The following is a 26,070-nucleotide window of genomic DNA, read 5'->3' as shown; positions in this document are numbered from 1 at the left end:
TTTTTTAAGTATTCTATATATTCTTAAATACCTCTTGATACAATTATAGAATTTCAATTTATTTGTATTGCAGATAAATTGCAGTATCTCCCTAATTTGGATTGTTAGTTTTTATTTTCTTGCCAATTTGTTGAGTTTTCTTACCGTTTAAGCTAAAGAGTTTTCAGCAACTTATTTAGCGCTAGTTTCCCCAAAACGCGATAGCCAAATGCAAATCCAATTGAATTAGTGAACTTTATTCGCTCATCATTTTGGGTAACTTTTAAGCAATAGATAGATGTCCGTGCATATATATTCTTTATTATGGGACCCATTCAGCCAATGACTGCTTCTGCCACAGCCGTCTCCCTTCTAGCCAAATTGAAACGCTAAAATAATTTACGGCTCAACTGACCGGCTTCGGCTGCTCCTTCGGATCCTGCAGCAGTGTCCTGCCATCTCCTTGATGGCTGGCACGTTAAATGCCATCGAAATGCTCCCAGTTGGAAAATTAGTTTAAAAATACGTTCGTACGGCAGAGGATGTCTTGTGTTCTCTGGCTTCTGCTTATCCTGATACCCTCTGAGTGAAAAAAATGATACTTTTTCTATAACAAAGGGTCAAGTGTTCCAAATTATTTAGATAAAGAAAATATTAAAAAAAATTCTTACATAAGAAAGTTTAATGCAATTGATGAGCATTTCCCAAAAAGTCACTACATACTAATATCTACAAATGCAATATTAGACATACCATTAAGAGGTATTTTGAAGGTCGATTAAATTATTTTCACTGCTCGCTTTCTTGTGCAGCAGCACGCGACTTGCGTTCATGGTGGCGTAAAAATTCACTTAGCTGGCCTTCCCGCCCACCCCTATCATGTTTGCCAACTTACCCAACTAGGAATGACGACAAAAAAATACGAGGAGCAAGAAAATTTGGTGGACTTTTGCCCAATAAATGCTCATGTTTTACAATTTTATTAGGTGACGCGGGCTCATCAAATATTTAAATAAACCGATACATTTGGCGCTCCTTTTTCATTGTTCGCTTCGCTTAAGTAATTGCGTTTTAGTGGACATATGTTTTACATTGAGAAATATGTGGAGGGGGTCCTTAAATCATCTCCTGTTTATCTGGCGACCATAAATTAAGGCATTAGCCGTCGTCCTTCCCTCGAATTGCATCGAACTGTTTGCATTGCGACCGTGGCACTTGGCCGTGCAGCTGCTGCCGCCAAATGTGGGGTTTACACTGCGGCCTGGGTTAACCGCAATCGAAGTCGTATCCTTAAAGAGATAACGACCCCTCCAATCCGTCCCCGCCACCCCGACCATTAATTGCCCAAAAGTACGAATTCGGATATTAAGGCATTGGCACATTAATTTGGCACTTTTTGTGAGTAAATAAAAGTCTAACAAAATACGAAATATTGATCAAATTCACCTGAAGCGAAGATTAAGTATTAAGTGTATTGAAGTCACTTTAAATGCAATAAATGGTCGTACCATCCATGTAATTACACAATAAGCATAGCTGTGGAACATACACTTTATTCTCAGTGCACCTCTATTGGCATTGTTTGATTTAGTCGCCGAACGAACCACTTTCGCACTTGGAACTTTTGAGTTTTGGGGCCAGTCGACAAGGCGGAGGAGACACTCCTCGGGAAACTGTTTTGGCTGGCCAAAGGAACACTTCTCGTCCTGGAAACCACCTCCCCACACCTCACCTTGCCACACTTTGTTTGCTAATGAGCCAATTTAGTTGCATTGAACGCAATTGCATTGTGTGTGTGGGTGTGTGTGTGGGTGCGTGAGTGCTTGTGCCTTTGAGTGTGTGTGTGTTTGGTCTGGCCGCCGATACTTGAAACTTGGCCAATACGTTCTGGCCAAATGCCGCCTTAAGGCTGGGGTACCTTGCTTTGAAATGGTAAGTAGTGTGCCACCAGCGAAAAACGTGGGAGTGTGATATGATACCATTCTAGGAAACTGCACTAACCAAAGTTTTTTTTAAACGCTTTCTTTTATTGAATAAAAATCCTTACCGACGCAGAGTTAACTTACAACAATGCTGGTGGTCTGATTGAAATGAAGGATTTATTCTTTAAATGAAAAGAATATTGAATAAATGTCTTATACCGCATCATTGCAATTTAAGAGAAAAAAGAATGTTAAACATGTGTAATATACCCCATTATTACATTTAATATTACAAAGCTAGAACCTCTTGTGCATCACGGACATCAGATATTTGCGACAAGCGTTCATCGAGTGTCGATTCAAGTAGCAAAGCTGACTGAAGTACTTGCCACACTGTCCACATTGATGCTGCCACTCGTGGTGGCCCATTGTTCGCTGATGGGAGCGCAGGTTGGAGCTAAATTCAGTAAGCCATAATTATTATCTTAAAAATTTGAAAAAAATTCAACCTGGTATTCAAGTGGACTGAGTAAGCTAGGAATATTTTAAAGTTTCCTTGAAAGATCACTACTCACCGATCCGCAAAGGCTTTTTGGCAATTTGCATCAGGACACACGAAGGGCCTTTCCCCGGTGTGGGTCCTTATGTGGGCAGTGAGCATCCAGGAATGATCGAACTTCTTAATGCAATCCCTGCACTCGAACGGCCCGTCAACCCGCTTGAATCGCCTCCTTTCCGCCACTTTATTTGGCTGGGCAAGTGGTAGTTCCGTAATATTTGGTGGCACATTCACATTGGCCAAAATGGGTCTTTTCCGCATGTATTTCGAGCGGGTTAGCGTGGACTCAGCCAAGACCGTAATGATGCCACTAGGCATCGAACCGAAACTTTCGCCTGGCATTTTCAGTTCCCAGATGGTATGACTGACCAGAGAGCTCTCCGCAATTGGAAGGACACTCATCAGTTGGATGCCCAGTCGCTCCTCCATTTCCCTCCTGACCACAATGGGTATGTCGTCGCCCTGCCGCCAATCGCTGCTGAGTTCACTTCGACCATAACAATAGGTGTACTTTACGTTGCTTTTGGGTTCCGGTTTTGTGGCTGCCCTGATATGGTGGTTGGTTTTTGGCCTTGGCATCGGTGGCATGTTGGGAATGGCTTGAAAAAAAGCTGCAAGTTCGGAATTTTCGTATTACTTGGTTGTTGAAACTCGCGAATGCCTTACCTTCATAGCGCTCGTAGAATCGCTCCTGCTTGCCATTATAGCGATCGGACAAGAAACTGCGAAAAATACTGGGCATGATGCTAAATACACCTCACAACCGAGCTGCCGTCAAATGTTCCCAATTTGACAGGCTCTGAAAAGTCAGTCAGCTACAACCAGCCTGCTGCGCTGATTTCATTTGAGTTGCCTACTCGATTAGAAATTACATTGCAGCCAACAGATTGGCAAGGCAGTAACTACGCACTGAAAAAAATTGCACCATTCTAGTCGTTTAAAAATAGCAATCCTGCCATTAAAGGCATGTATACAATTTTGGAGCTTGGAAATTCATTAAAGGTCCAAACTTTTAAGCTTAAGCACTAAAGCCCTACAAAGATGAACTATATGTATATGGATAAACTCATTTAAAAGTTTCATTTGGTGGAATTCGATGTCGTTTATTCCAAGTAAAATATATTTACTTTCTGAAGTTCTGTTATTTTCAGCGTCTGTGTGGATTGATTTAAATCGATTTAAATTAAATAAAAAAAAGCCGAAACCAGTGGGGTTGACCACCGAAAGTGAAGTAAACAGGCTGCCTTAAAGGAGCTGGCCATCAGTGAATGCCTTGGTTGGGAAATTCAAGACTAAGCACTTAAGCAATCTTCCTGTTAAAAATTTTGCACACGGATCCGGGATTGCTCTCGAAGAAAGCGAGGGAAGGGAAGGCTCGAAAGAGATGGGAGCTGGGCAATAAACAAGGCACGAATGTGTTGAGCAATAAAATTAGTTGGCTTGGCTGTTCACATTCGTGTGTGTGTGTGTGTGTGTGTGGGGGTTTGCTCAAGACATGCAAAGACGTTTTGCAATTTGCCTGTAATCCAGTTGTGCCAAGAGCAGCCGAAGCCACCCAGGCATCCAGCCACCCACATCCTTGGACTGCTTTAAGGACTATTCCGTTGCAGCTCCTTCAGTAAGCACTTAAGTCCCAGCTCTATTGTGGGGAACTTTTCAATTGTTCGACAGTTTGCTGCGCTTATTTATTTGCATTTTTTATTTGTCCGTTTTGAGTGTGTTTTGTAATAAAAGCCGGAAGAGAAAACATTTATGGCATCACCCGGACTCCCCGTTCCCCCTTCCAATTGCGAGCTCGACAACGACTTGTACCAACAGCTTTATTGCATTTATTTGGCACTTTATTACCGCCAGCTCGTTGTTCGGCTGTTAAATGGCCGAAAAGGACCACAAAATATTGGGCCAGCAAATTACTTGGTCATTTCGAAGTGCATCAATCTCGACGACAGTGCGTTTCACAGCAAATGAGTTTGATTGCCCAAGTTGGGAATGAACTTGAAACCTAAAAAATAAAATGAACATAGAATAATAAAATAAAACTAGAGAGGCTTTAGTTACTAAGTACTCTACGGATCCTAGACTCAGTAAATATAAGTATATAACTTAATCATTTAAATTAACTAATCTCATAAATTACGCTCATTTCCTGTATTTCCATTGCAGATTATTTCATACAGCACGCACTTCTATGAAACGCACTGCATCCATCCATCCAACGAGAAGAAGGAAGACAACAATCAAAGGAAAATTGTTTCCAGTTAAACATTAATTCGTTTCGACAACAGCAAATTTGCTGTTCATTTCTCTGTGTCCATAAATAGTTCATATCTGTGGACCAAACAAATGACATTTTTCATAAACTTATATTTGCTGTGGCAAATGTGTGTTGTGCGAGTGTATCTTCGTGTTTTGCTCCAACGACAAAATCGCATAAATGCTTTCGACTGCCAAACAAAAGGCTGGCATGAAGCAGGACTCCAGTGCCATTGAAAAGGAGCTGGTGCCCTCCTCTCTGTTTATTTGTGTGTCAGTCGGACTATTAAAAATCTATTTCAAGTACACAAGCATCGAAATTGCGTTTGTCTGCCGAGCTCTTGATGCAGTTGCATAGCATTTTATTGCGTACTCTTGGGCGGCCACTAAAGCAAGTAATACCCATGCACTAGTGACTGTGTTCACAGCTGGGCATGGAATTTAATATGCACGTACCACAAATGAGATTTCCATCTTTTTTTTTCTCTCTTATGTTTTTTATGTTTACCAGGATTGTCAACAATGAGTCACAAATGAGAGGTTGGACTAACCTCATTACTTGATTAAGTTGTAAAGCACTACGGCTTGTCCACGGACTTTTTCCACTTAGGATGCTGCTCGTAGTTTGCTCCATCTGAATATATTTAATGTTATTGTTCTTAAACTTTAGAACTAGGAAGTATTCTATGGACTAGAATTAAGCTTACTTAAAAATTATTCTCGGCTTCATACCTACTATTATGTATGCACTTTATAAACCAAACTATGCTTTCCACTTAATTATGCATTAAAAACTGTTTTTATATCAGACAGAAAAGGTACACAGGTAAAGGCTATTTAAATTTATTTTAAGTCCTTGTGAGACAATTTGGTCTCTGCCACATTTATTACCTTTGCAGCTCTGGTTTGCCGTTCGAGTCGAAGTCATCAGGCTGAGAATTGGTTCTTTTACTTTAATCCAAGGCACGTAAGCTTCTTTTATTGGCGGCCTCCCAGAAGGCCGATGCCTTAGATTGCATTGCAAATTTTGTCATCAACATACAAATGAATCGTCATGGCTGGCTGTCAATCTGCAGAGGCCGGAAAAGCCGAGACCGAGTCACGGCAGGATTTGGCCACGTTTGTGTAAGGACATGGAGCACACTTCACTATTTTCCCCAATTTAAAATGTAATTATTTTTGTTTTGCCTTTTTGCTGGCACCTGGATAAGAATATGGATTTTCGTTGCTATTTTGCCAATTGCATTTTGCATTTGGTTAGAGTTTTTCCTTGGGAAAATCTGTCATAAATAAATACTGTGGTGAATTTACTAAAAATGTTTCTGTCATCATCTCATATGCAACAAATCCCAAGCAAATAAAAATTCATAATTTAATCAAATTCTCGTATTTCAAGCTGCGACAATCGCCCTTAGGCGTTTGGCAATTAAATTTGCATGCCGCAAAGTGTGTGTGTAGCCAAAAAGTGTCAAATCCCGTTCTACTTGTCCACTTATTTACTAAAGAAAAACACAATTGTTTGCAGCATCTGCGGTCTGACCATTGCCTCAGCCCCACCAGTCCGACCAGCCCCATCAACACCTTCTAACGCACCCTCTCCATCCTGCCCATCCTGCCCATCCTGACCATCCTTCCCGCTTTGCTCTATTCCCTATAACACCCAAGGCCATAGCATAAACAAACTGCGACATAGGCAAATAGGACTCTATTTCCGTGAGTTTGGGGAAATTTGTTAATTTGTCCAAAAGTTTGCATAGCATTTGGCCAGTTTGGTCTACGTGGCCAGCATAACAATGCAAAAAGAATGAAATGTGGGCAATAGCATTGGATTTTATTCGGAAAGGAGGGGAAACTGCTGGAACTGTCGGCAGCCCAACGGCTCCGAAATTGCCACTGATGAGCCTTCAATTTGGATCAGAGTGTGAACTTTTATTAAAGTTTTAGATGTATGTGCATTCCACATACGAAATCTGTAATTTTATTGTAAAAAGAGATTATTTTTAACGGTGCATTAAAATTATCATAAGAATATCATTTTATTGTGCCGGTTATTGATTACTACATAATGTTTACATGTTCTATATATTATATAATAAAGAATCTGAGGAGGTAACATCCTAAATATAATAAAAATATGATTTGCAACAACTAAAATATTTTTGAAATATATTTTCAACGGATCACAACGTTTATTTTATTCTTTATTCGTTTTAAACATTATTCTTATTAGACACCATATTTTTCTTATATTAATCTAAAATTAATAATACGTAAACCAGATAAGCAAAAGTATGTTTATACAACTGTGGTTCGATAAGGAATACCTGTCGAGTGAGCACTGTAAATCGGTTGAAATTGATTAGAGGAACAGGCGCACACGGAGGCTCCCTGTTTATTTAGTTTATAAATTAAATTTGAGCTGCAAACAAGCAAATTTGGCAAACACGTATCCCCGTTATGGGTCTATTACTTGGACAGAAGTGTGGCCAAGTGTCGAGGCGGCAAATTTGTGCAACGGAACTGTGCCCATAAATAAAATATGGCATCCGAGCAACGAAACCACCGGACCACTGGATTCGCTATCTTTGTGGTTGCTCCATGAGAATGAAATGGTCGTCCGGAGTTCGTGGATTTTTGCTACCCACGGCCATTGTCACATGACAAATGCTTGTTGCTCCTGTTCCGAGTCCGAATCCTTTGCTCCTGCAATTGTTATTTTGCTGGCTTTGTACTTTCGGCCATTCGGCGATCCATTTGTATGCTGGCCATGTTTGTTGGCTACGGCGATAAGTCATAGCTGGCACGTAGCAAATTTATTTGTTCAAGTTTGTTTGCTTAGCTCGTCGGCTGCAGCTGCGATCCTGCGGCCAAGGAAATGTGTATGCCGAGTGCCTCGAGCGATTGCATTAATCGCTGGATAATTTACACAGCAATAATAATGTTTGTCAATGACGAATAAATATTTATTGAATTAACCAGAAAAACTGGCCCGCAAGGCCATTCTTATCAAGGTTCTCGTGATTGCAAAAAATTAAGGAAGTGGGACAATTCAACTGTCTCGGAAATGCAAATTTATTGTGGTGCTGTATAATTTAACATTTTTGTATTCTAAGCTCATGAGCACAATGAATAATAATATGGAGCATTATGAGCTGGGTAAAGATAACAAGGTACTGAGTTCAGTAGTATCGAATGAAAAAAAGGGAAAGAGCTTTAATCATTATATTTACAGAAGTATCTAAAAGTAAAGTATCTCGTTTGCAACCCCATTTACTGACTCTCTTGCGAGGTATCCCATTTTCAAGTCAGCTTGTGCACAAAATATCGCAGTATGCGTTTGATGGTGTGCGCTTGTTTATTGCATTGCCCACAGTAAAGAAAACATGCGCCGTATATGCAAATTTAATTTGCACAACCACACAGAAAAAGAGCACGCACACACACTTGCAAAGCCTAGGTCATAGTCACAGTTGTAGCATACTTTTCAGCGCCGCAGGACATTAAAAAATGGACTCTGGCTGCCTTTCCCCGACTTCCGCCGTTCGTCGCCACATTTGTTTATATGAAAATAATCACACATGCAAATTAATAATTTCATTTCGCTTTGCAGCCACACAGATGAATGTTTCCCGTTCTATTGTGGCAGCTGAAAAATAAACTTACGGGGCACCCAAATCAAAAATTTAGACCGTAAATAAAATTGCGCGAGTAAAACGTGGCCAAAGTTCCGGGATTTCGGCCATGTCGAAAGGGGCCGGCTTATATAACAATAAATAGATTTTGTTTGGCCAAATCTGTTGCGCATTTGTTTTTGCTTATCGGGGCGAATAATTTATGGGCTGGCATAAAAATCCGCATTTCATTCTGGGCTTAGTGGCTGGACTGGCAACTGGCGGGCGATTTATCAATTTGCCACTTTAAAGCTGTTTCGCCGGCATTTATTTTGTTTGCATTGTAGTTTTTAAATAGCAATAATAACTGTTAATTTACATGCCGCAAGTGTCAACAGGCCGCTGGCCATTTCCAATTACGAGGTCCCAGTTTTTTGTGTTTTTTTTTGGTTTCATTATTGCAACGCCTGTTTTTTTTGCCATTTTTTTTTATTTGGGCCCCAACTCCTTTTTTCGTGTTCATCGGTTTCATGTTTTTCATGGCCACAAAGTACTTTATAAAATGCATTGGCATGCAAATTATGTTAAGCTCGTGAATTTATAATTTAATGAAGACACTTTATAGCCATAATTGGCCCCCCCGTTCGTCCACCACCCGAAAAATCTCGGCTCTCCCTGTTCTCGCGTAATATTCTTCTTAATTAAATAAATGTGATCCAGCGATTGTGTTCATTGCGGTGATTGTATGCATTTTTTACATTATTGCGGAGTACTTTTTGTCGAATGCATAATTTAATTGCACTTTATTCGCTTTAACAGAAATGTTCGAAAGGTCCTTTCATCTCGTTGCCTTGTTGCTTTTGATATCCAGCTTCGAGGATTAAGTCTCATCCGAAATCCGGGAGAAAGGTGAGTGAAGTGCGGAGCAGCCAAGGCATTCGGTTCGCCAGGGTTTCTTCAACTCGTAGAGAAGGTTATGCCCCACCTGATTCTATGAATTTACGCGTACGTGGATGATATTAAATATAGTAAATAATACTAATTACTAATATTAATTACATACTATACTGAAAACAGGTCCATTTTAATTTGGTAATAATATTTTAGGGATATTTTGATTCTAGTGAATGAATTTAAATTTTGAATATTTCTCCTTTTATGTTTAATCTGTTTAATTAACTTAGCTTATATGTTTGAATATAAAAAATCTCAAAAGATTGGATTATTTAAAACTATTACATCGTAGGTTTTTTACAGATATTTGATTATGAATATAATTTGATTACCGTATGATTCGTTTTTGGAGACATGTTTTGAGTGACATAAGAAATGAAACGCATGAACGTCTTCCAAACAATTTTCCACCATTCTTCATTCTTGCGTGTGTTTCAATTAACTTTTTGCCGTGACTCCCAAAGATGCGGCGAGTGAAATGAAAATGAAAATGGGAATGAGGATGGGGATGAGAATGCAGCTGAGGCTTCGCCTTGTATGATAAGCAGCTTCTTCGCTTGTTTGAACATAAAAATGCAGCGCTTAACATAAATTACGCATCCTGGCAGGTGAAAGACGTGTGTGTGTATATGTGTGTTCGTGTTCGGATGTTCAGGTGCGAGGCAAGTTAATTGTTAAGTGTTTGCCGACTTGTAGTTTCGTGCAGTGTAGTTGCAGCTCCAGGATTAGCAGGCAAACTTTTTCCATCGCCTTTTTTAGTGGAGGTGGAGGATATCGTTTCACAAAGTTGCTTCAGCCGTCGAAATTTCCGCAATTTATGTGGCAAGCTTGCCGCGAAAAGACCCAAAAAAAGTGGCAGCGAGGAAGACTGTAAATTATAATTGCATATTTTCATATTTTACAATTGACGGCGTCATCCTTGTTGCGGCTGCTGCCAGTTTAATGAGAAACTAAGTGTTCGCACTTTTGCTATGCATTTAAATTCAAAAAAACTCTAAAATTGAAAACTAATTTCTTTGTCTTTCAGCAGCTTAAGTTTGTATTGGCATTCCATTTAAATTCCGGGATCTTTAAGGAATCTGCAGAGGTGCCACAGAATTAAGTCCTGTTTTATCGAGCAGATATTAGTACTTTTCCAAACCCAACAAAACTGCAGTGTAAATTGTTCTTAAATTTAGTTAAAGTTAGAAAAGAGCCCTCACCTTTAAGCTGTTCATTTGCAATAGCCTTTGTGCTTTCACGAACTTAAGTGGCTTAGAAAAAACGAATAGAGTGCAAGGTTGGGAAAGCGGGTTTCCCAAATTCTCTTTGGCCAGTTGGTAGCGGCAATGGAAAAAGTTTCCAGTCACCTCAGTGCACACACATTTTTATAAACATCTAATTGGCAAGAGGGAAAACGAGTGTGACAGTCGAAGATTGGCTGGAAAAAAGGATTCCATGTGCCCGAGGGCCTCCGAATGCCTGACTATTGTTGAAATTCGGATCGCCTTGTGGCCAGGCTCCTTTTCCTGCGGAAATTATTTCACACTTGAAACCATTTTCGTGAAATTAGTTTTTCTTTGGTATTGTCAAGGTGCAAATCTCAATTGGCCCAAGGGAAAATCCTAGAAAAGCGTGAAACTCGGGCACGTCTCAGTCAAATGAAGTTGCATATGTATGACCCAATCGAGAGTTAATGCAGATACAATCCGATTAATGTTTTATGATTTCAGGCACGATTTTCCATTTCACCTGCAACCTCCGTTTTTCCTTAGGTTTAGTTTCAGTGTTCTTGAATACTCTATTTTTTATAATTTAATATACATATACTTATTTCGATGATTATTATTGACTCTCGAATCATTTTTACAAATTGGCAAGACGCAATCATATGTAGGAGGTATTTTAAAATAATTATTTCACTCACCACTTTTAATCAACTATTTTCTTGAGCAGATGTTGTTAATTTCTTGCAGTGTAAATTGCGCTTCTTAAAAGATATTCCATTTTTAGGCCCACCCTGGAGGCTAGTAGACACGAATTTGAATTTTAATTTCCAAAACATCTTGCTCTCTCCCAACGCCGTTTGAATTGGAATAGAAATCTATTGGCCTTGGGAGTGAAAGGATTTTTCAAGATAAATATTATGACGGTGGAATCCTGCCTTTGTCTGAATCCTCGAGTCGAGGACTTGGCACTCAAATAACATAATTTTGGGACAATTGTCGCATCATTAAGTGAAGTAGCTGCGGCCTGTTGGCCATTAAAACTCCACCATTCTACTTAAAAACAAGAGAGAACGCTATAGTCGAGTTCCCCGACTTTCTGATACCTGTTACTCAGCTAGTGGTAGGGAGAAGGAGAGTCTTAAACACTGACAGTTTTTGGCGTTTTGTAGGCGTTAGAGTGGGCGTTAGAGTTTTTTGGCAAATCGATAGAAAATTACAAGACTAATACAAAAATGAAAAAATATCAAAACATTTTTCAAAAGTGTGGGCGTGGCAGTTTTGGACGGTTTGTGGGCGTTAGAGTGGGCGTTAGAGTGGGCGTGGCAACATGAATCGACAAACTTATGCTTAGTCTCAACTTTCTAGCTTTTGTAGTTCCTGAGATCTCAGCGTTCATACGGACGGACAGACAGACGGACAGACGGACATGGTCATATCGACTCGGCTATTGATCCTGATCAAGAATATATATACTTTATATGGTCGGAAACGCTTCCTTCTGCCTGTTACATACTTTTCAACGAATCTAGTATACCCTTTTACTCTACGAGTAACGGGTATAATCATGTTTAACAGTCCAGCAGTAGCTTTTCTTTGTCTTTCGTGGAAAGCGGCATGGATTAATTTTCCATTTCGCCAGCAACTAATCCTGTAAACTATTCCGCCTGCCCGCGATGTCTAGCTCTTTTTGAAGTAACGCAGAACTTTCTGCTCTTAGCCAGCAAGTTTTCCTGGCAATTGTTAAATGCAATTGAATTTATAAGCGGGCATAATTAAAATTAGGCAGCCGCTGCCGAAGATGAAAGTTTTTGCAAGTGTTGCACTTCCTTTTCCAAAATTCGCTTTTGAGTGGCTTGTAAGTTTGCTCTTGTTCGGAAGTGGATTGTCCTGGCGATATTCTCAGGATGACACTCTACAGACAAAGGCTGGGCTAGAAAAATATGTGCACAGGAAGTGTTATCCATTTCAGTTGAATTTAGTTTCTTAAGCAATTAATATTTTTTTGATACTGGTTAGATAGTGGAAAGTATTATTTTATTTCTCATACAAATTTTAATTTTTTCATCATGTTTACTTACAGGAAATTGATAAGTATCCATGGCACAGCAATAACAAAATTTGTATCCTTTAATCGCCATTTATTAGATTAGAAACAATTAGTTTGACTTTATCTGATTAAGCTTGCAATACCAGTTAAGGCATTAAGTCTATCAGCCGGAAGTTTATAAGTACATATTTTCTTCTTTTTTATTGGAAAGCGTATATAAAGGGAAGCCTGTGAGCCACCTCATCTCATTTAGAGAAAAATTCAGTCTTAATCAAATGGAACTTAGAAGCATTTTAGTTCTGCCTGGCGCTCTTTAAGGAAACTTTCCATTATATGTAGCCACGTTCTCATTAGGAAATTTTCCAATTCCCAGAATGCATAAACTAATTTAGCTGAAATGTTTTTGCTTACAAATGGGCTGCACATCCCGCCAGAGGATTTCATCACTCCGTCAGAGGAAACTGCTCGAACTTGGCATGGAAAACAAACGAATTTCCAGAAATCATCGAGTGAGGAACTCGGCGACGGGATCCTGAAACTGAAATTCTTTGCGCTCGCATTACAGGCGACGACAGCCAAATGAGTCGTCGTCCCTGGATAAAGATGTCGAGGCTGACGTGGATGTGGATGCCGCATGTGGCTGCCCCATGGTGCTGTGAGTGAGTTGCTCCATGATGGAAATGCCAAATGGATTGTGTCTCTTTATGGGAATTGTTGTTTGTTGTTCTCCTCGAGCTTAGTCTTAGTTTGCGCTTTGTTTTTGCCTGCTGCCTGTTTAGCTCAGCAGATTAGCAGCTCTACTTAGATTGCGGATTTCTCGGAGAGGGATTTTTCTTCACAGATCTCTTTTTTAGTTTCCTAATATACTACGAATTCACTGAAAAGACTCTTGTAAAAAGGTGCTTATATATATAATTGTCAAAATTGTTAGATTATATATAATTGTCAAACAGAGCAGTAATCAATAGAACTGGTTGCTTCAAAGCTAATCATGAGGCATATTAAGCACAAACAACATTTCCCATAAAAGATATTTAAACCATTTGACGTTTCTGTCGTAAAGGACTCGCATTGACATGGTTATTCTCGCAGCTCTATTTATATTAGCCAAATTGTCAGGATTTGCCATAAATATTTTCTGATAAAATTGGAAAAGTTTACTAACTTTGTATATAACAGTGATTAATTTTATTTTCTGTACCATTTATTTTTATTTAGACGTTAACCACAGGCGTTAAAAAAATATTTAAAATATATTTTAAGGTCTTATTTTTACTTATGCTGTATAATTGAACAACAGAAAAAAAAGCTGTTAAGCAATGCAATTATAGTTCCACAAATGATTCCCTGGTATGAGTGGAAATTGATAAACCTAAAATGTGCACTTCATTCGATTTTACTAGAGTAGGGCATTTTAATTAACTGAAACCATTGGTCTTCAAGCATCGACTTGGCTGCCATTTAAAATAAAAATCGCATTTAATTAAGATTAAAATTTATGCCAAGCAAACAGAGCGCCAAATGGCTTGGAGCTATGGAATAAAAACATGACAAGAGGAAACAGCAGAGGCAAATAAATACAACATGAAATAAGGATAAAAACGCAGATGAAACCAAAGAGCAGTAGATTTAAATGCAGTTTGTTGCAAGGATATTTTTTGTAAACTTTACGCATTCGTCGCGAAGCCTCGAATGCTGAATGCCACGCCCCTGCGCCCGCCCCCGCTGTATGTTTGGCATTTCGGTTACGAAAGCCCGAGATCACGAGACCCAAACGAGCAACATTGTATGGCCCGAAAGAGAGGTAGGCGGAATGGGGGTCCTTGAGCTCCGCCGACGAATGAGAGTGTCGAACCCTCCGCCACCCACCGCCCACCACCCACCAGCCCACTGGTGGCGCCCCCTCAAGGCCACCCTCCAATGTGTAGGCGACATGGACGAACGTCGTTGGTTGGCCGGTTGGCTCCTATGTAAACGAGCCACGCATGTGTACCATCTGTGTGTGCCTGAGCCGTGTGTGTGAGTTTGTGTGTGCGTGTGTGTATGTGTGTGTGCGTGTATGTAGGTGACATGTACTGTGTACTGCAACAAGAGTCCTGGCAATGGCCAAAAAGGCAGCGGAGTAAATGCAAAATCTGTAGGGAGCCCACACCACCAGCCCGGATCCGACCGAAACCGCTGTGAAGCCCCGGAAAACCCACCAGTGCAACACAGCAAACATCATCGAGCATTCAGCAGGGGAAGCGATTACGCTGCAACATGTTGCAAGGGGAGGAGTTTGCGCACGGCTGCAGCAACCCAGTTTGGCTCACCGTGGTAAGGCTTTAATTTCTAGTCGAATGTTTCGTATTTATCTTTATATTGTGGAAAGTAAAATGGGGAATAAAGTTAAATTGAAAAATGCCCATAAACTAATTAACTGCAAATACTAGTATCCCTAAAACCGAAATAATACTGGTATAACTAGTTGAGTGCCATTTGATTTAAGTTTGTAATAAAGAGATTTGATTTGAATGAACTTTATTGTGTAAGGTTCAGAATCAAAATCTGATTAGTTTTAATGCGGTATTAAATTTGCGGTTTATATTTTTGAAAATAAACTTACAATATTAAAAAATGAATATTAAAAAAGAACGGTATAAGTCTACCTCCAATTCGGATACTTGTGTTCAAATATATAATATATGTTTATTAATATAAAAAAGCCTACAGGTTTAAACATCGACTTTACTATTTATACTATGTTACATTTTTTCATCTCCTTTGATTTTTAGTTGTGCGTTTATTAGGGTAAAAGAAAAACTGTATTTATCCCAATAACTCCCAAATTATTTCCGTCGCAAAGTTCATATATAAACATATTTTAAATATCAAAATTACTTTGTTAAGTAAAGGCCTTAATTTTGCTTTTAAATAAACAAATTTTATTTTTTCCTTTTTTTTAAATTTTGTATATGTAACAATTTTAAAATATGATAATCGTGCTCAGCTTAATATTGAAATACGACGAAGCTTTGCTAGATCAATAAATGAAACGTGGTCACCTATTTCGGTTCACTTAGGTCTTCATTTCATCTTATCAATTTATTTTAAAAATAGCTTACAAAATTAATGGCTAAATAAACAAAAATTCATTTCATCTTATCAATTTATTTTTAAAATTGAAGGATTGAATGTTGAAAAATATTTTTAATATAAATAAAACCAAAATAATACAGGAATATTTTTAATACAAATATTTTTCACAATATTTTATCATTTTATTTTATTTTATCATTAACAAAAAAATACATAGCACAACAAAAAATGTAATATTACCCTATTCCGTTTTCACATTTTAAAAAGGATATATATTTAATTTCATTCTACAATCTGTTGAAAGGATTAAAAAACGAATTTGCTATTCTTTGAAAAAGAAAAATGAAAGATGAAAAAATGAGGTCAAAACCGGATGAATGGCAAACAAAAATGAATAAATAATATTTTGATTACGCTTCATTGCTGGCTAATTTTAAATCGGTGATTCTCCGACTATCGTGTGGCCCCCAAATGCATGCCACATTGGGTGGCAGTTAAGCCAGGCTCCTTTGCAATTAAAACGAACAATGAAATTTCGCAGTTTTCATTCGCCGAAAGCGAGGAACCGACCAAAATACCCGATCTTCCATATAGGACAGTCACATAGGGCCAGCACTATATCCAATTCGCGTAGGTGGAGCACAGACTTATGTAATACTCGATTTTTTGCTGCTCGTGCTATATTTGTTGTTGTTTAGTTTGTTTATTTGTTGTTGCTTTGCGATGGGCTGGGGAAATGCGCAAGAGAGACGGGTAGTTGCAACATGTTCGATTGCAGGGCGTTGGAAAAAAGTTAACTGCTGTAAACAGCGCAGGCCTTACAGAGAGAGAAAATGGGGGCAACTCGGTATGAGAGCGAGCGAGCGAGCGAAAGTCCTTCCGAGAGACTTCGGCAAATGCCGGCCACGTGACATTGTTGCACTTCCTGGCTGTGCGCTTGTGTGTGTGGGCGCCTGATAAGCTTGCAACGAAGCTATTAATCAAAACAGAATCAAAAAATCCGCTTCACTGTGTGCGTGCGAGAGAGAAACACGTGCCGGCCCAGTTAACATCAACAGAGGTCCTTTAGCAGCGCTCTGCTAACAACGCCGGTTGGCAACAGCAAACGTTGGTTGCTGAGTAACTTTCCACTCGGCACCTCTAATAATAGATTTAATTATTGCTCAGTAAGTTGATGCGGGGTATTTACTACGTGTAATTAATGTCTGACTCTTTGCCGATGTTAAGGTGGTTTAATCGGGCGATTAGGTGGCTGGCTAGCTGCTTATATCAATTGATCATTTCGTAATTTGCATTTTGTGGTAATCCGTTTTCATATTGCTTGTCAATCCACCGTGGCAATGAGGCCGCATCGTGCCCCTTCTTGCCGCGAATTAAGTCGATTGCAAGTGTCTCAAATGTATTCTGGCTTTAGTGCACACAGCTTGTTTGTCCAACACTTGGCACGCACACGCAGCTCCCTGTGTACAGTGATCTCCCAGTAGTCAAGATCGTTGGGTAATGGCTTCTTTTTTTATAATGAAAACGTTTTAATCGAAGTCTATGATAATTTTATTACAAATTGCTCGAAAGTGTTCCAAAACTCACTATTTATTGTTTCCGAAAAGTTGCCTAGTTACATACTTACATACATACTGTCTAATTTTAATCATTTAGTTTTAAATCGAGATTGCCACTTTAAAACTAATCTATATTTGATTTGTTAAATGCTTTCAATGGGCACCATTTAAAGGTCTCCACTGTATGTGGCGGTGTCCTTGTACCTTTACATAATAAATCAAACCCCACCGAAAGGAACGGAAATGAATGTAAGACAAGGAAGAGGAAGGAAAAGAAAAGCCACAGCGGAAAGCCATGGAAGAAAAGTGCACTTGCACGCTAACAGAATGGAACAGAAGCTGTTACCTTTTCACTGATAAGAGCCGGCAAGCGTGAACAGCTGTTCGGGAAAAGCCTCGGAGAGAAATCAGGAGAAAGAGAGCAGGACAGGTATAGAGAGAGTTTCTCTCCGCTGTAAACGGGCACTGTAAAGGCGGCCAGTTGTTGACTGGGAAGTACGCCAATTGCACAATGTGGGCCGAAGTTTATGTCGTGTTGCTGCTGTTGCTGTTGCTGCTGCTGCTGCTGCTTCTGGTGCTGGTGCTGTGTGTGTTGCAACACGAGCAACTACAAGTGCAACTACACAACCCTTCGACGGCAAGGAACTTCGGCAGCGACGAGCGTGTATATGTATTCCACCGAACCCACCATGTACTGCGTTTATGTGTTGCTGCTGCTGCCGCCGTGCTGCGGCTGCTGCTGCGTTTAGCTTGTGCTGCGACAGCAGAGTCGTTGCAACAATCGCAGCTTGCACATCTAGCAGCAGTCAGTTGGACGCGGCGGCTCCTTCAGCAAGGACGCACAGCTCACACAATCCCTTCGAAGGACATCAGCAGCCGACAAACCGAACGACCTGCCACAACATTCCAATCCATTCCGATACAATCCAATCCAGACTTTGAAGTCCTGTAAAGCGTGTTACATTCAGCTTACATTAATGCTAGAGCGCTGTAAAAATCGGCGCTAGAAACGCCAATTAGCCAGACATGTTAGCCATGTTTTAGTCGGTCCTTTCGCGCTTGACTTGTTTTGCAACTGTGTGCGTACGTTTGTGTGCGAGTGCCGCCCGATTTTGTTTGTCCTTTTTTTTCTGTTGGTGTCTCACCCAGTGCCGTTTTAAGCCAAGATACTAGAGACATACTAGCGACTAGCTAATACATATTAACTTGTTGTGCCATCGTTTTGTGTGTGCCAGTCAGCCTCTGAGTGCATTTTCATTAAAGTCAACAAGTTGCAGCCGCATAAGGTCAAATAAAAGCAGGTGAGTCTGTGTTCCCGGCCACCAAGAGCCAGGTTTTGCTAAAGAGTTACCTAAGGTGCAGGTAATATGCTCTTTTTAGAACACATTTTGTGTTGGTGAAATTGTATTAAGTGGTTTTGTGGAATACGTTAAGAACACAGGTACGAAATTGTTATTAAAAACATTATTAATGCTCTTTTTCTCTGTAGAAATATTTATTTAAATAAAGTCTTTGGAAATTTTATAAAGTGGTTTGAAAAAATACGTTACGTGCTTGTTTACTAAGAGCAATCATTAATGTAGTATGTGTTTATAAAATAGGTTTTACATATAAAAATGGTAGATACATAGGTATTAGAAGGTTACGGCTCTACAGATTTTAATTGCACTTAATTAAGTGTCTTTAAAAATTTTAGTAAATTGCCAAAAATTTATTTGTTAACGTACTGCAAGAAAAATCATTCAATCAATCATTCTGTTAAAATATTCAAAAATTATTCACAAAATCAAAACTTAACAGATGCATAAAGTACCTTATGTCAATTTGAGCAAATATGTGATCGTAATTTTGATTAATATATAATATAATATAATATAATATAATTAAGATCAAACAAAGAACTAAACCGTTTATTATTTTGCATTTAATAATTACAATAATCACAAGAGAATTTATAGAAATTATAATCATAAAATCAAAGTCCTGACTGCCAAAAGGTGTTGCATGGATACCTTGTAAATAGTTTAGTCATGGAAAATAAAAATCGAGGGATTAAATTACAACAAAATTAAGGTTGGCTTAATACAATTCAAATTCTAGTTTCATATATTTTATTAGAAAATATCAGATGCCTTCATCTTTATTTGATTCACTTTGTTCAGGAGTTCACTAGTCCAAACTCAATTACAGCCTGCCTAATCCGTGTTACCAATTTATATTCAATAATATATTTGAATATTTTTCCATCTCCCCCGGCCAACATAAATTTAAAAGATTTCGTTTTTAAAAGCCCCCAAAAATGTTTTCACAAATTATGAGCTAGGAAAGTGTAGTAAATATTTCCAGAGATTAAATGACAAGTCCGCAGGGAAAATATATCTACTCTCTTAATGATCCTTTGTAATAACTTCAAATCTGTGGGCCGAGTGTATCCTGGCCATGTCCTCAATTTCGGTGAGTTACAAAGGTTTAAGTAAGTAAGCAAAACGGTAGAAATCGAGTAATCGCTCTCAGGGGCATAGTATAATATTGGATTTGTAATGGAAATCAATATGGCCCGAGGAAAATTTATGCAGAGGCCAACAAAGAAAGCAAAGCATTCAAATTGAACTGAGCCAATAAAATTGCAGTGCGAAGTTTGCGTCCGAGTTTGATTTGAGTTGTGCTGAATCGTCAGCCCTGGCATTGCCAATTTCATTAGGGGCCATAAAGGGAAAGAGTCCGCTTGTAATTGCAATTAGTTTTATCGTAAGTTGCAGTTAAATAATCAAAACATTTTTCCAAGCTTCCGTCCTCCCGTCTCTTTCCATCACATCCGTCCACCGAAAACTCTTTGTAATGCAAAACTTTTTAATCCGACGCCTTGGTTTGTTTACACGAACTGCCACCGCCCCGTCCCCGCGCCCCGATCCCTATCCCCACTCAGACAATAACAACAACGTTGACAATAAAAACAGGATTGACAGGATACACCGCAGGAAGTCGATGTGCTGATACCCTTGCACGAAATATGCCTAGAAGAAGAGGTGCAGCTATTGTTAGGAGCTAGGAGGCAAAATATTTAAGAGTGTTATCCTTATGATACTTCTTAAAATGACATTGAAGGAAAATCATTTAACCCTTATTTTTAAGGGTCAAAATGTAATCTTCATTGGAATCAATGCAAGAATATTCCTTCAAGATCACAAGCATAGCTTATTGGGAAAGAGAAAATTAGCGTTCATCCCATCTAGACCTTCTATTAATTTTATAATAAATGGCATGGAATGAAGATTTGCAAAATTATATATAGCTTTGGATTAGTAGAAAAATAAATACATCTGAAAATATTCCATCTGTAGAAGTAATTGATGATGCAGAAACTTTTTAAATATATTTTGTGTCGTTATTTTAGTTCACCTCATATACAGTGTAGCTTACTCTGCATAACACTTCCAAAAAGTCCTTGCTAAAGTGGAACTTTCAGGAGACTTCATAAAACAGCAGTAGTTCAGACGCATTTCCCTGAGTGCTTTGTAAAGATCGTACTAAAGTTGAGAGACTCCCTTGCAGGGTATGAAAATAAGAAAAATTTGCATATTTACACAAGACAATTTACACACTCTCCCAGTCTACTGACTGAGTGACTGACTGAAGGGCCCCTGCGAGGCGGGAAGGCAGTTTTCCAGCGGGGATCGGACGGAGGATTGAGTGGGTGGATTGAGGTTATTTTGTAAATTGTGTGTAAGCCGAACTGCTGCGACTGCAGCCTGATGAACAGCCACAGCCAGAGCCAGAACCGTTACCAAAGTCCAACAAGTTGGGAGGTGGGAAAAACCGGGGAGGCCGGGAAAGCCCAGGAAGTCCGGGAAAATATGAGGCAAATATGGGCTGGTGTAAGGGAGGTTGGGGGCTTGGGGCCAAAGGGCGGTCTGTAATGGCTGACAAGGACAAGTGAAGTGAAGTGTCGAGATGGAGCTGCATTGGATGCTCGTGTTGTTGTGCGGCATGAATTGGGGATATATATGAATGCTAGTGCTCACAATGCCACAACATACGGAAGTAATTCGATTTTGTTGCCAGAATGATGATGGCCCGGCCCCAGTGACAGAATCGTAGAGATCCCAGAACCATAACTCGAACCCAAACCCAAACCAAAACCCACAGAGCTGCACAGGATGAGAGCATTTCGAGCACATTAAAAACAACTTAATATCTGTGTTGTGTATTTTATTGGGTCTCTTTCCGGTGTCGAGCCCATTATGAGGCATTTCCCTGCAAAGTAATTTAATTATTTATTTACAACATGGAAATTAACAAACATAACTCGGTTGGTCTACAGGCGACACATTGTGCAAATTATACAATGTTGATGCATTGCATAAGATGGGATTGCAGAAGGTGGGTAGGGGGGAAAATCACATATGTGGTAAGGTTGGGGTTTACAAATATCATTTCCATGCACTCGGCAATTACAGCGTTTAATGTTTTTACACTTTATTGTCATTAACAGATTTTATTCTATGAGTCTGTGAAATTTTCACGCGATTACGTGTGTTTTTGTGTTTTTGGGTGTGTTTACATGTGTTCATATGCATATGTGGCTTGGCTAAATTGGAAATTTTCATAAAATAGTATTATGGACTATTTGTTGAGTGCACATTAGATAAAAGCTTCGCCGAATACATCTAAATCAACTGCGGTAATTTATTACAAATTAACGAAACATAAAAAGTGGTGACTGTAAATGGGCCTTATGCAATAAAATATTTACAGAAAGTGTGAGAAAATTAGCAAATACGGATATGGATAATTCATTTTATTGTTCGTAATATTAATGTTCCCATTAGGTACACTTTACTTAATATGTGTGCTAAAAACTTGGACGAGAAACAAGGTCAAAGCTTCAAACATTTATTGAATCGCAGCAATTTACTGACCATAAGACCAAGTTGCTTTCGTATTTAGTTTACCCACTTACCCCTTGCGGAATATTTGCAGCTTCGCGTTGTTTAGTTGTTTATTGGCTAATCTGGGATTAGCCTAACTTTCGCACTTAAGCTCGGTGTAAAATGTTACACGACAGAAGAAATGCTCAAAAGTCACGGATAGTTAAACGCTAATGCCACAAAGTAATTCAAAACTTAAAGCGCACTTTTTGGGGCTCTCAGCGCTGTTTTGTTTGAGTTTTCCAGTAACTCCGGGAGGTTTCTAATTCCTTTGTGGCAGTAAGTCTGTGCCTAGCACTTACAGGAAAAAGTTCAGTGAAATGAGTGCACAAAGCGTTTTTGTTTCAATTGTCTGGAGCTTTCTATCCCTGCAAGCCCTTTGACCTTGTAAGCTGGTCTTAATTTGGCAGGGACAGTCAAACGCAAAGTGAAATATTGCATTGAAATCATTTGGCACTGCCAAAGTTGATCAAGATTATTATATATGGGATATAGCTACACCTGAAAATATTATTTGAGATTTCTATGTGGGAAATGACTTTTCTTTTTTGCAATAAGAATGCACACACTTTAAACTCGCACTCAAATCGCACATTTAACCTTAGGCCAATAATGATACCAGAAGTCTCTCTAATTCCATTTGAATTGGAAATAAGACCATGAGAGATATGCAAATGTTTGGCTTATAATTGCCAACCAATTTATCGGTTTGCTTGGACACCTCAACTGTATACACTTTTCAAGTTATATTTCTTTCTTGCTTTCTTGCTTTCTGCCGTTTTTTCGACAAACAATTAGTGTGCCAAACCACAAATTGTTAAATGAATTTCTCTGCACAACTTTTCGGCCAGATGAAGATGAAGATTTTACAATCCAGTCGGCTCTTACATAAGACTGCCAAAATGCAGCTCAATACTGCAGCTCGGCTGCCAATTAAAGGAGACAAAAATGTCTTTACTAAGCCAGTTGCTTCATAATTGCTTCAATTTAAAAATGCATGAAAAGTATTTGCCCAAATGCTCAAAAATGCTCAAAGTAATAAAATGACTCGGACAGAACTCAAGACAGAGCGGGTCAAGGGAGGGCTGAAGGGAGGGTTATATGCATAGTTATATAGAAGGACAGAGGTTGAATTTGTAAAATTGCGTAAAATGCCTCGACTTGGCTAACATTTTGATTACCTAATGCCCATGAGCAGTTTTATTAGGCCTGTGGTTTTGCTCCTCCGATATTTAGTATTTTTCTTGGCCAGCAAGCGCCTGCATCAATATTTAATTTCATTACAAGCCAAAGAAGCCGAAAGAGCATCAACAATGCCACTGCACGACATGGCATTTGATAAATTATTTAAGATATCCACATCCAGCACTTGGGTGAAACGCATCCGCATCCTTTGCTCCTGGTCAAAGACTATTAGATGCATTGTATCTTCGTCGGCTCGATTAGTTGGACACATGGAGTGCCTGTAAATACCGTTCAACTACAGTGAAGGTTCACTAGGTTAGACGATTTCTTCCTCAGTTACGTAACTTACAAGAACTCTAACGCATAAGAAACTCTTGAAAAATAATCTGCTTATAATAAGCTTATAATTTAATCAAATTCCCTGTGGACTTTAGGCATAGAAAAAAAAAAAGTCGAATAATTCCCTGTGTAAGTTCTTAGACACCTTTAACGCTATTTTGACTGTAGGAAGGACACTTTCCTTCCAATTCATTCTGTCTGCGTTTCTGCTCCATTTACACCTTTGGGTTTTTGGGGTGTAAAACCATTGGCCCGGCCTTATCCAATTTTACACAATTTAAAGCACTTGGCCACGAGTTGGTCCGGCTTTAAACTGCAGTCCAGTGGAGTCCAGTCCACTCCAATCGAATCCTAGCAGACGCCAGAGACACGGCCAAGTGCATTTTATGTTCAGCCAGCAGACTGCCCTCCATTCTTGCCGCTTTTTACGGCACGGTATCCCCTTTTAGTCCACCGCTCTTGGCCCGTTCTGTTCTCGTCCTTGTTCTGTTCTCGTCCTTGTTCTGGGACACAGGACATGAGCACCCTGTGCGCCTGCTTAAAATGATAACGTTGAAAACGCTGGCCCGTCTACACAAGACAAATGTGCGCTATTGAGGCGTGAAAATATTCTACTATAAACACACAATACAGCAACGGCCAGACTTGAAGGACTATGCCTGGGTTCAGTAGAATGAATGTACTAGCCCTGGCAAAGACTTTAAATGTTTTAAGTATGTGACTTAATCCTTAAAGATAATTCTAACTTATTTCAAAATACCTATAAAAATAATTTATCACCTTTATGAAACTAAAATCAAATAAAGACAGAAAATAGACTTGAGCAGATGATAAATATACAATAAGATCTTAGAAAGATGACCAGATCTATGTGTGCTATATTTTTGAGCGCAGTTAGCACACACATATGAGATGCGAAAACCTTCTCCATATCCCCATGTTTTACCTTTAGACGTGTGTAATTTGCCGTGTAAAAATGTGGGTGGCTTTCTGTTTATTTTTGGCCCTGCCCGGCGATTTTTAAATTATCTATGGAAATAGCTAAAGGCAACCGCTAAACTGGACGCTAAGTCGACACTGATTATGGATTTACCACCAGCAGTGACTTCAGAGTCGGAGAAACAATGAGAAACAATGAGAAACACCAAAAAGGCCAAAAAACTCCCTCGAGACATTGTAAAACGGAGACGCAACGGCGCCGGTAAAGAATAAATAATCCTCTGTCCTTAGCTTACGAACTTGAATGTGTCAGAAAAAAGGAATTTGTTTCTTTTGCCTACGAATTGTGTTTTGCAGGCCTGTAATGCTACCTACTTAGTGTTTCCGCAATTGAAAGATTATCTTTGTTATGGTTGACCAAGTGCAATGACCAACGATTCCTGAATTGCTTTATTTTGGATACTTTTCACGTTTAAAATGTACATATATAGGGTGTTTTTTTTAGAGGTATAGAACTTTAAATTGCAATAAAACAACGATGGATTATTCGATTGACATGAATTTTATTGACATGAAAGATAATCTTGTGGCATTACATTTTAAATATGATTTCTGGCATATGACCGCCACGGCTGGCTCGGATGTAGTCCAATCTGGACGTCCAATTTGCAATGACTTTTTCCAATATTTGGCCGTATATCGGCAATAACACGGCGAATGTTGTCTTCCAAATGGTTTAGCGTTTGTGGCTTATCCGCATAGACCAATGACTTTACATAGCCCCACAAAAAGTAGTCTAGCGGTGTTAAATCACAAGATCTTGGAGGCTTATGAAAAATCGGGAACAACAGCAATCTCGTTTTGGGCCCATTCGACGAATCTACGCCTTGCTTGATGATCGTTTGGTTTCAATTCTTGCACGAGTTGGATTTTGTAAGCACGCATGACGAATTGCCAAACCAAACTGAGAATAAATCACTTGACAGCTGTTAAATCGGTCGCCATCTTGAACAGTAATGCCAACTTAAAGTTCTATACCTCTAAAAAAAACACCCGTTACTTGTAAGTTAGTTTTAGATTACCATTTTGAGGATTTTCTCTTTTTTTTCGTTGTCAAATGATCAAATTAAATTATTTTTATTAAATTGTTATTATATTATTATAATCTCTTAATAAAAACGTTGATTGTTTTGATATATAGAAGGCATTGAAAAATTATGAAGCTGAATTAAATAACTTTTCTGTAAAGTCTATTTTATATGAGCTATATCTTGTTAATTCTGTATTAGCTTAGCTATTTTTTATCAAGCAGCCCATTTTCCTCATTACCAAATAGTTTTGACATCCCATTATTGTTGCAACTACCATATAGAGAGCCCAAGTTTTTCCAGCAAAAACTGAGCCATAAATTTAACTGTTTAGCACTTCGTATCGCTTTATGATCTGTTCGCATATTTATTCAACGACCGAATAGTTCACTGGTAGTATAGAGTAAATTGTATGGAAATT

The 26,070-nt window shown here is 39.0% G+C and overlaps 2 protein-coding genes across 7 annotated transcripts in view; one reads left to right on the top strand and one right to left on the bottom strand.

The window, feature by feature from the left end:
- Positions 1–2,139: 2,139 nt before the first annotated feature.
- On the bottom strand, positions 2,140–3,262 carry LOC120452464 (zinc finger and SCAN domain-containing protein 23). Of its 2 annotated transcripts, none has more exons than XM_039636695.1 (3): positions 3,127–3,262; positions 2,477–3,071; positions 2,140–2,358 (listed from the first exon to the last, which is right to left on the bottom strand). In XM_039636695.1, exons 1-3 carry the CDS (start codon positions 3,200–3,202, stop codon positions 2,199–2,201), a joined length of 831 nt encoding a protein of 276 aa, XP_039492629.1. In that variant the 5' UTR covers positions 3,203–3,262; the 3' UTR covers positions 2,140–2,198. The 2 variants fall into 2 exon arrangements, with proteins under 2 accessions (XP_039492629.1, XP_039492630.1); XM_039636696.1 differs by having other exon boundaries at positions 2,280–2,410.
- A 14,696-nt stretch (positions 3,263–17,958) lies between these two features.
- Positions 17,959–26,070, top strand: part of LOC120452969 (sex determination protein fruitless) — a 134,102-nt gene continuing 125,990 nt past the window's right edge. For 2 of the 5 annotated variants that reach the window (XM_039637463.2, XM_039637465.2), the window contains exon 1: positions 17,959–18,471. The gene's annotated coding sequence lies outside the window, so the exon portion shown is untranslated. The remainder of the gene's footprint in view (positions 18,472–26,070) is intronic. The other 3 variants (XM_039637464.2, XM_039637462.2, XM_039637466.2) reach the window with 2 other exon arrangements.

This window comes from Drosophila santomea, chromosome 3R (assembly GCF_016746245.2).
Source record: "Drosophila santomea strain STO CAGO 1482 chromosome 3R, Prin_Dsan_1.1, whole genome shotgun sequence".
Classification (NCBI taxonomy): Eukaryota; Metazoa; Arthropoda; class Insecta; order Diptera; family Drosophilidae; genus Drosophila; species Drosophila santomea.
Note: the sequence above shows the minus strand (reverse complement) of the source record. Positions and strands in the feature narration are given on the sequence as shown.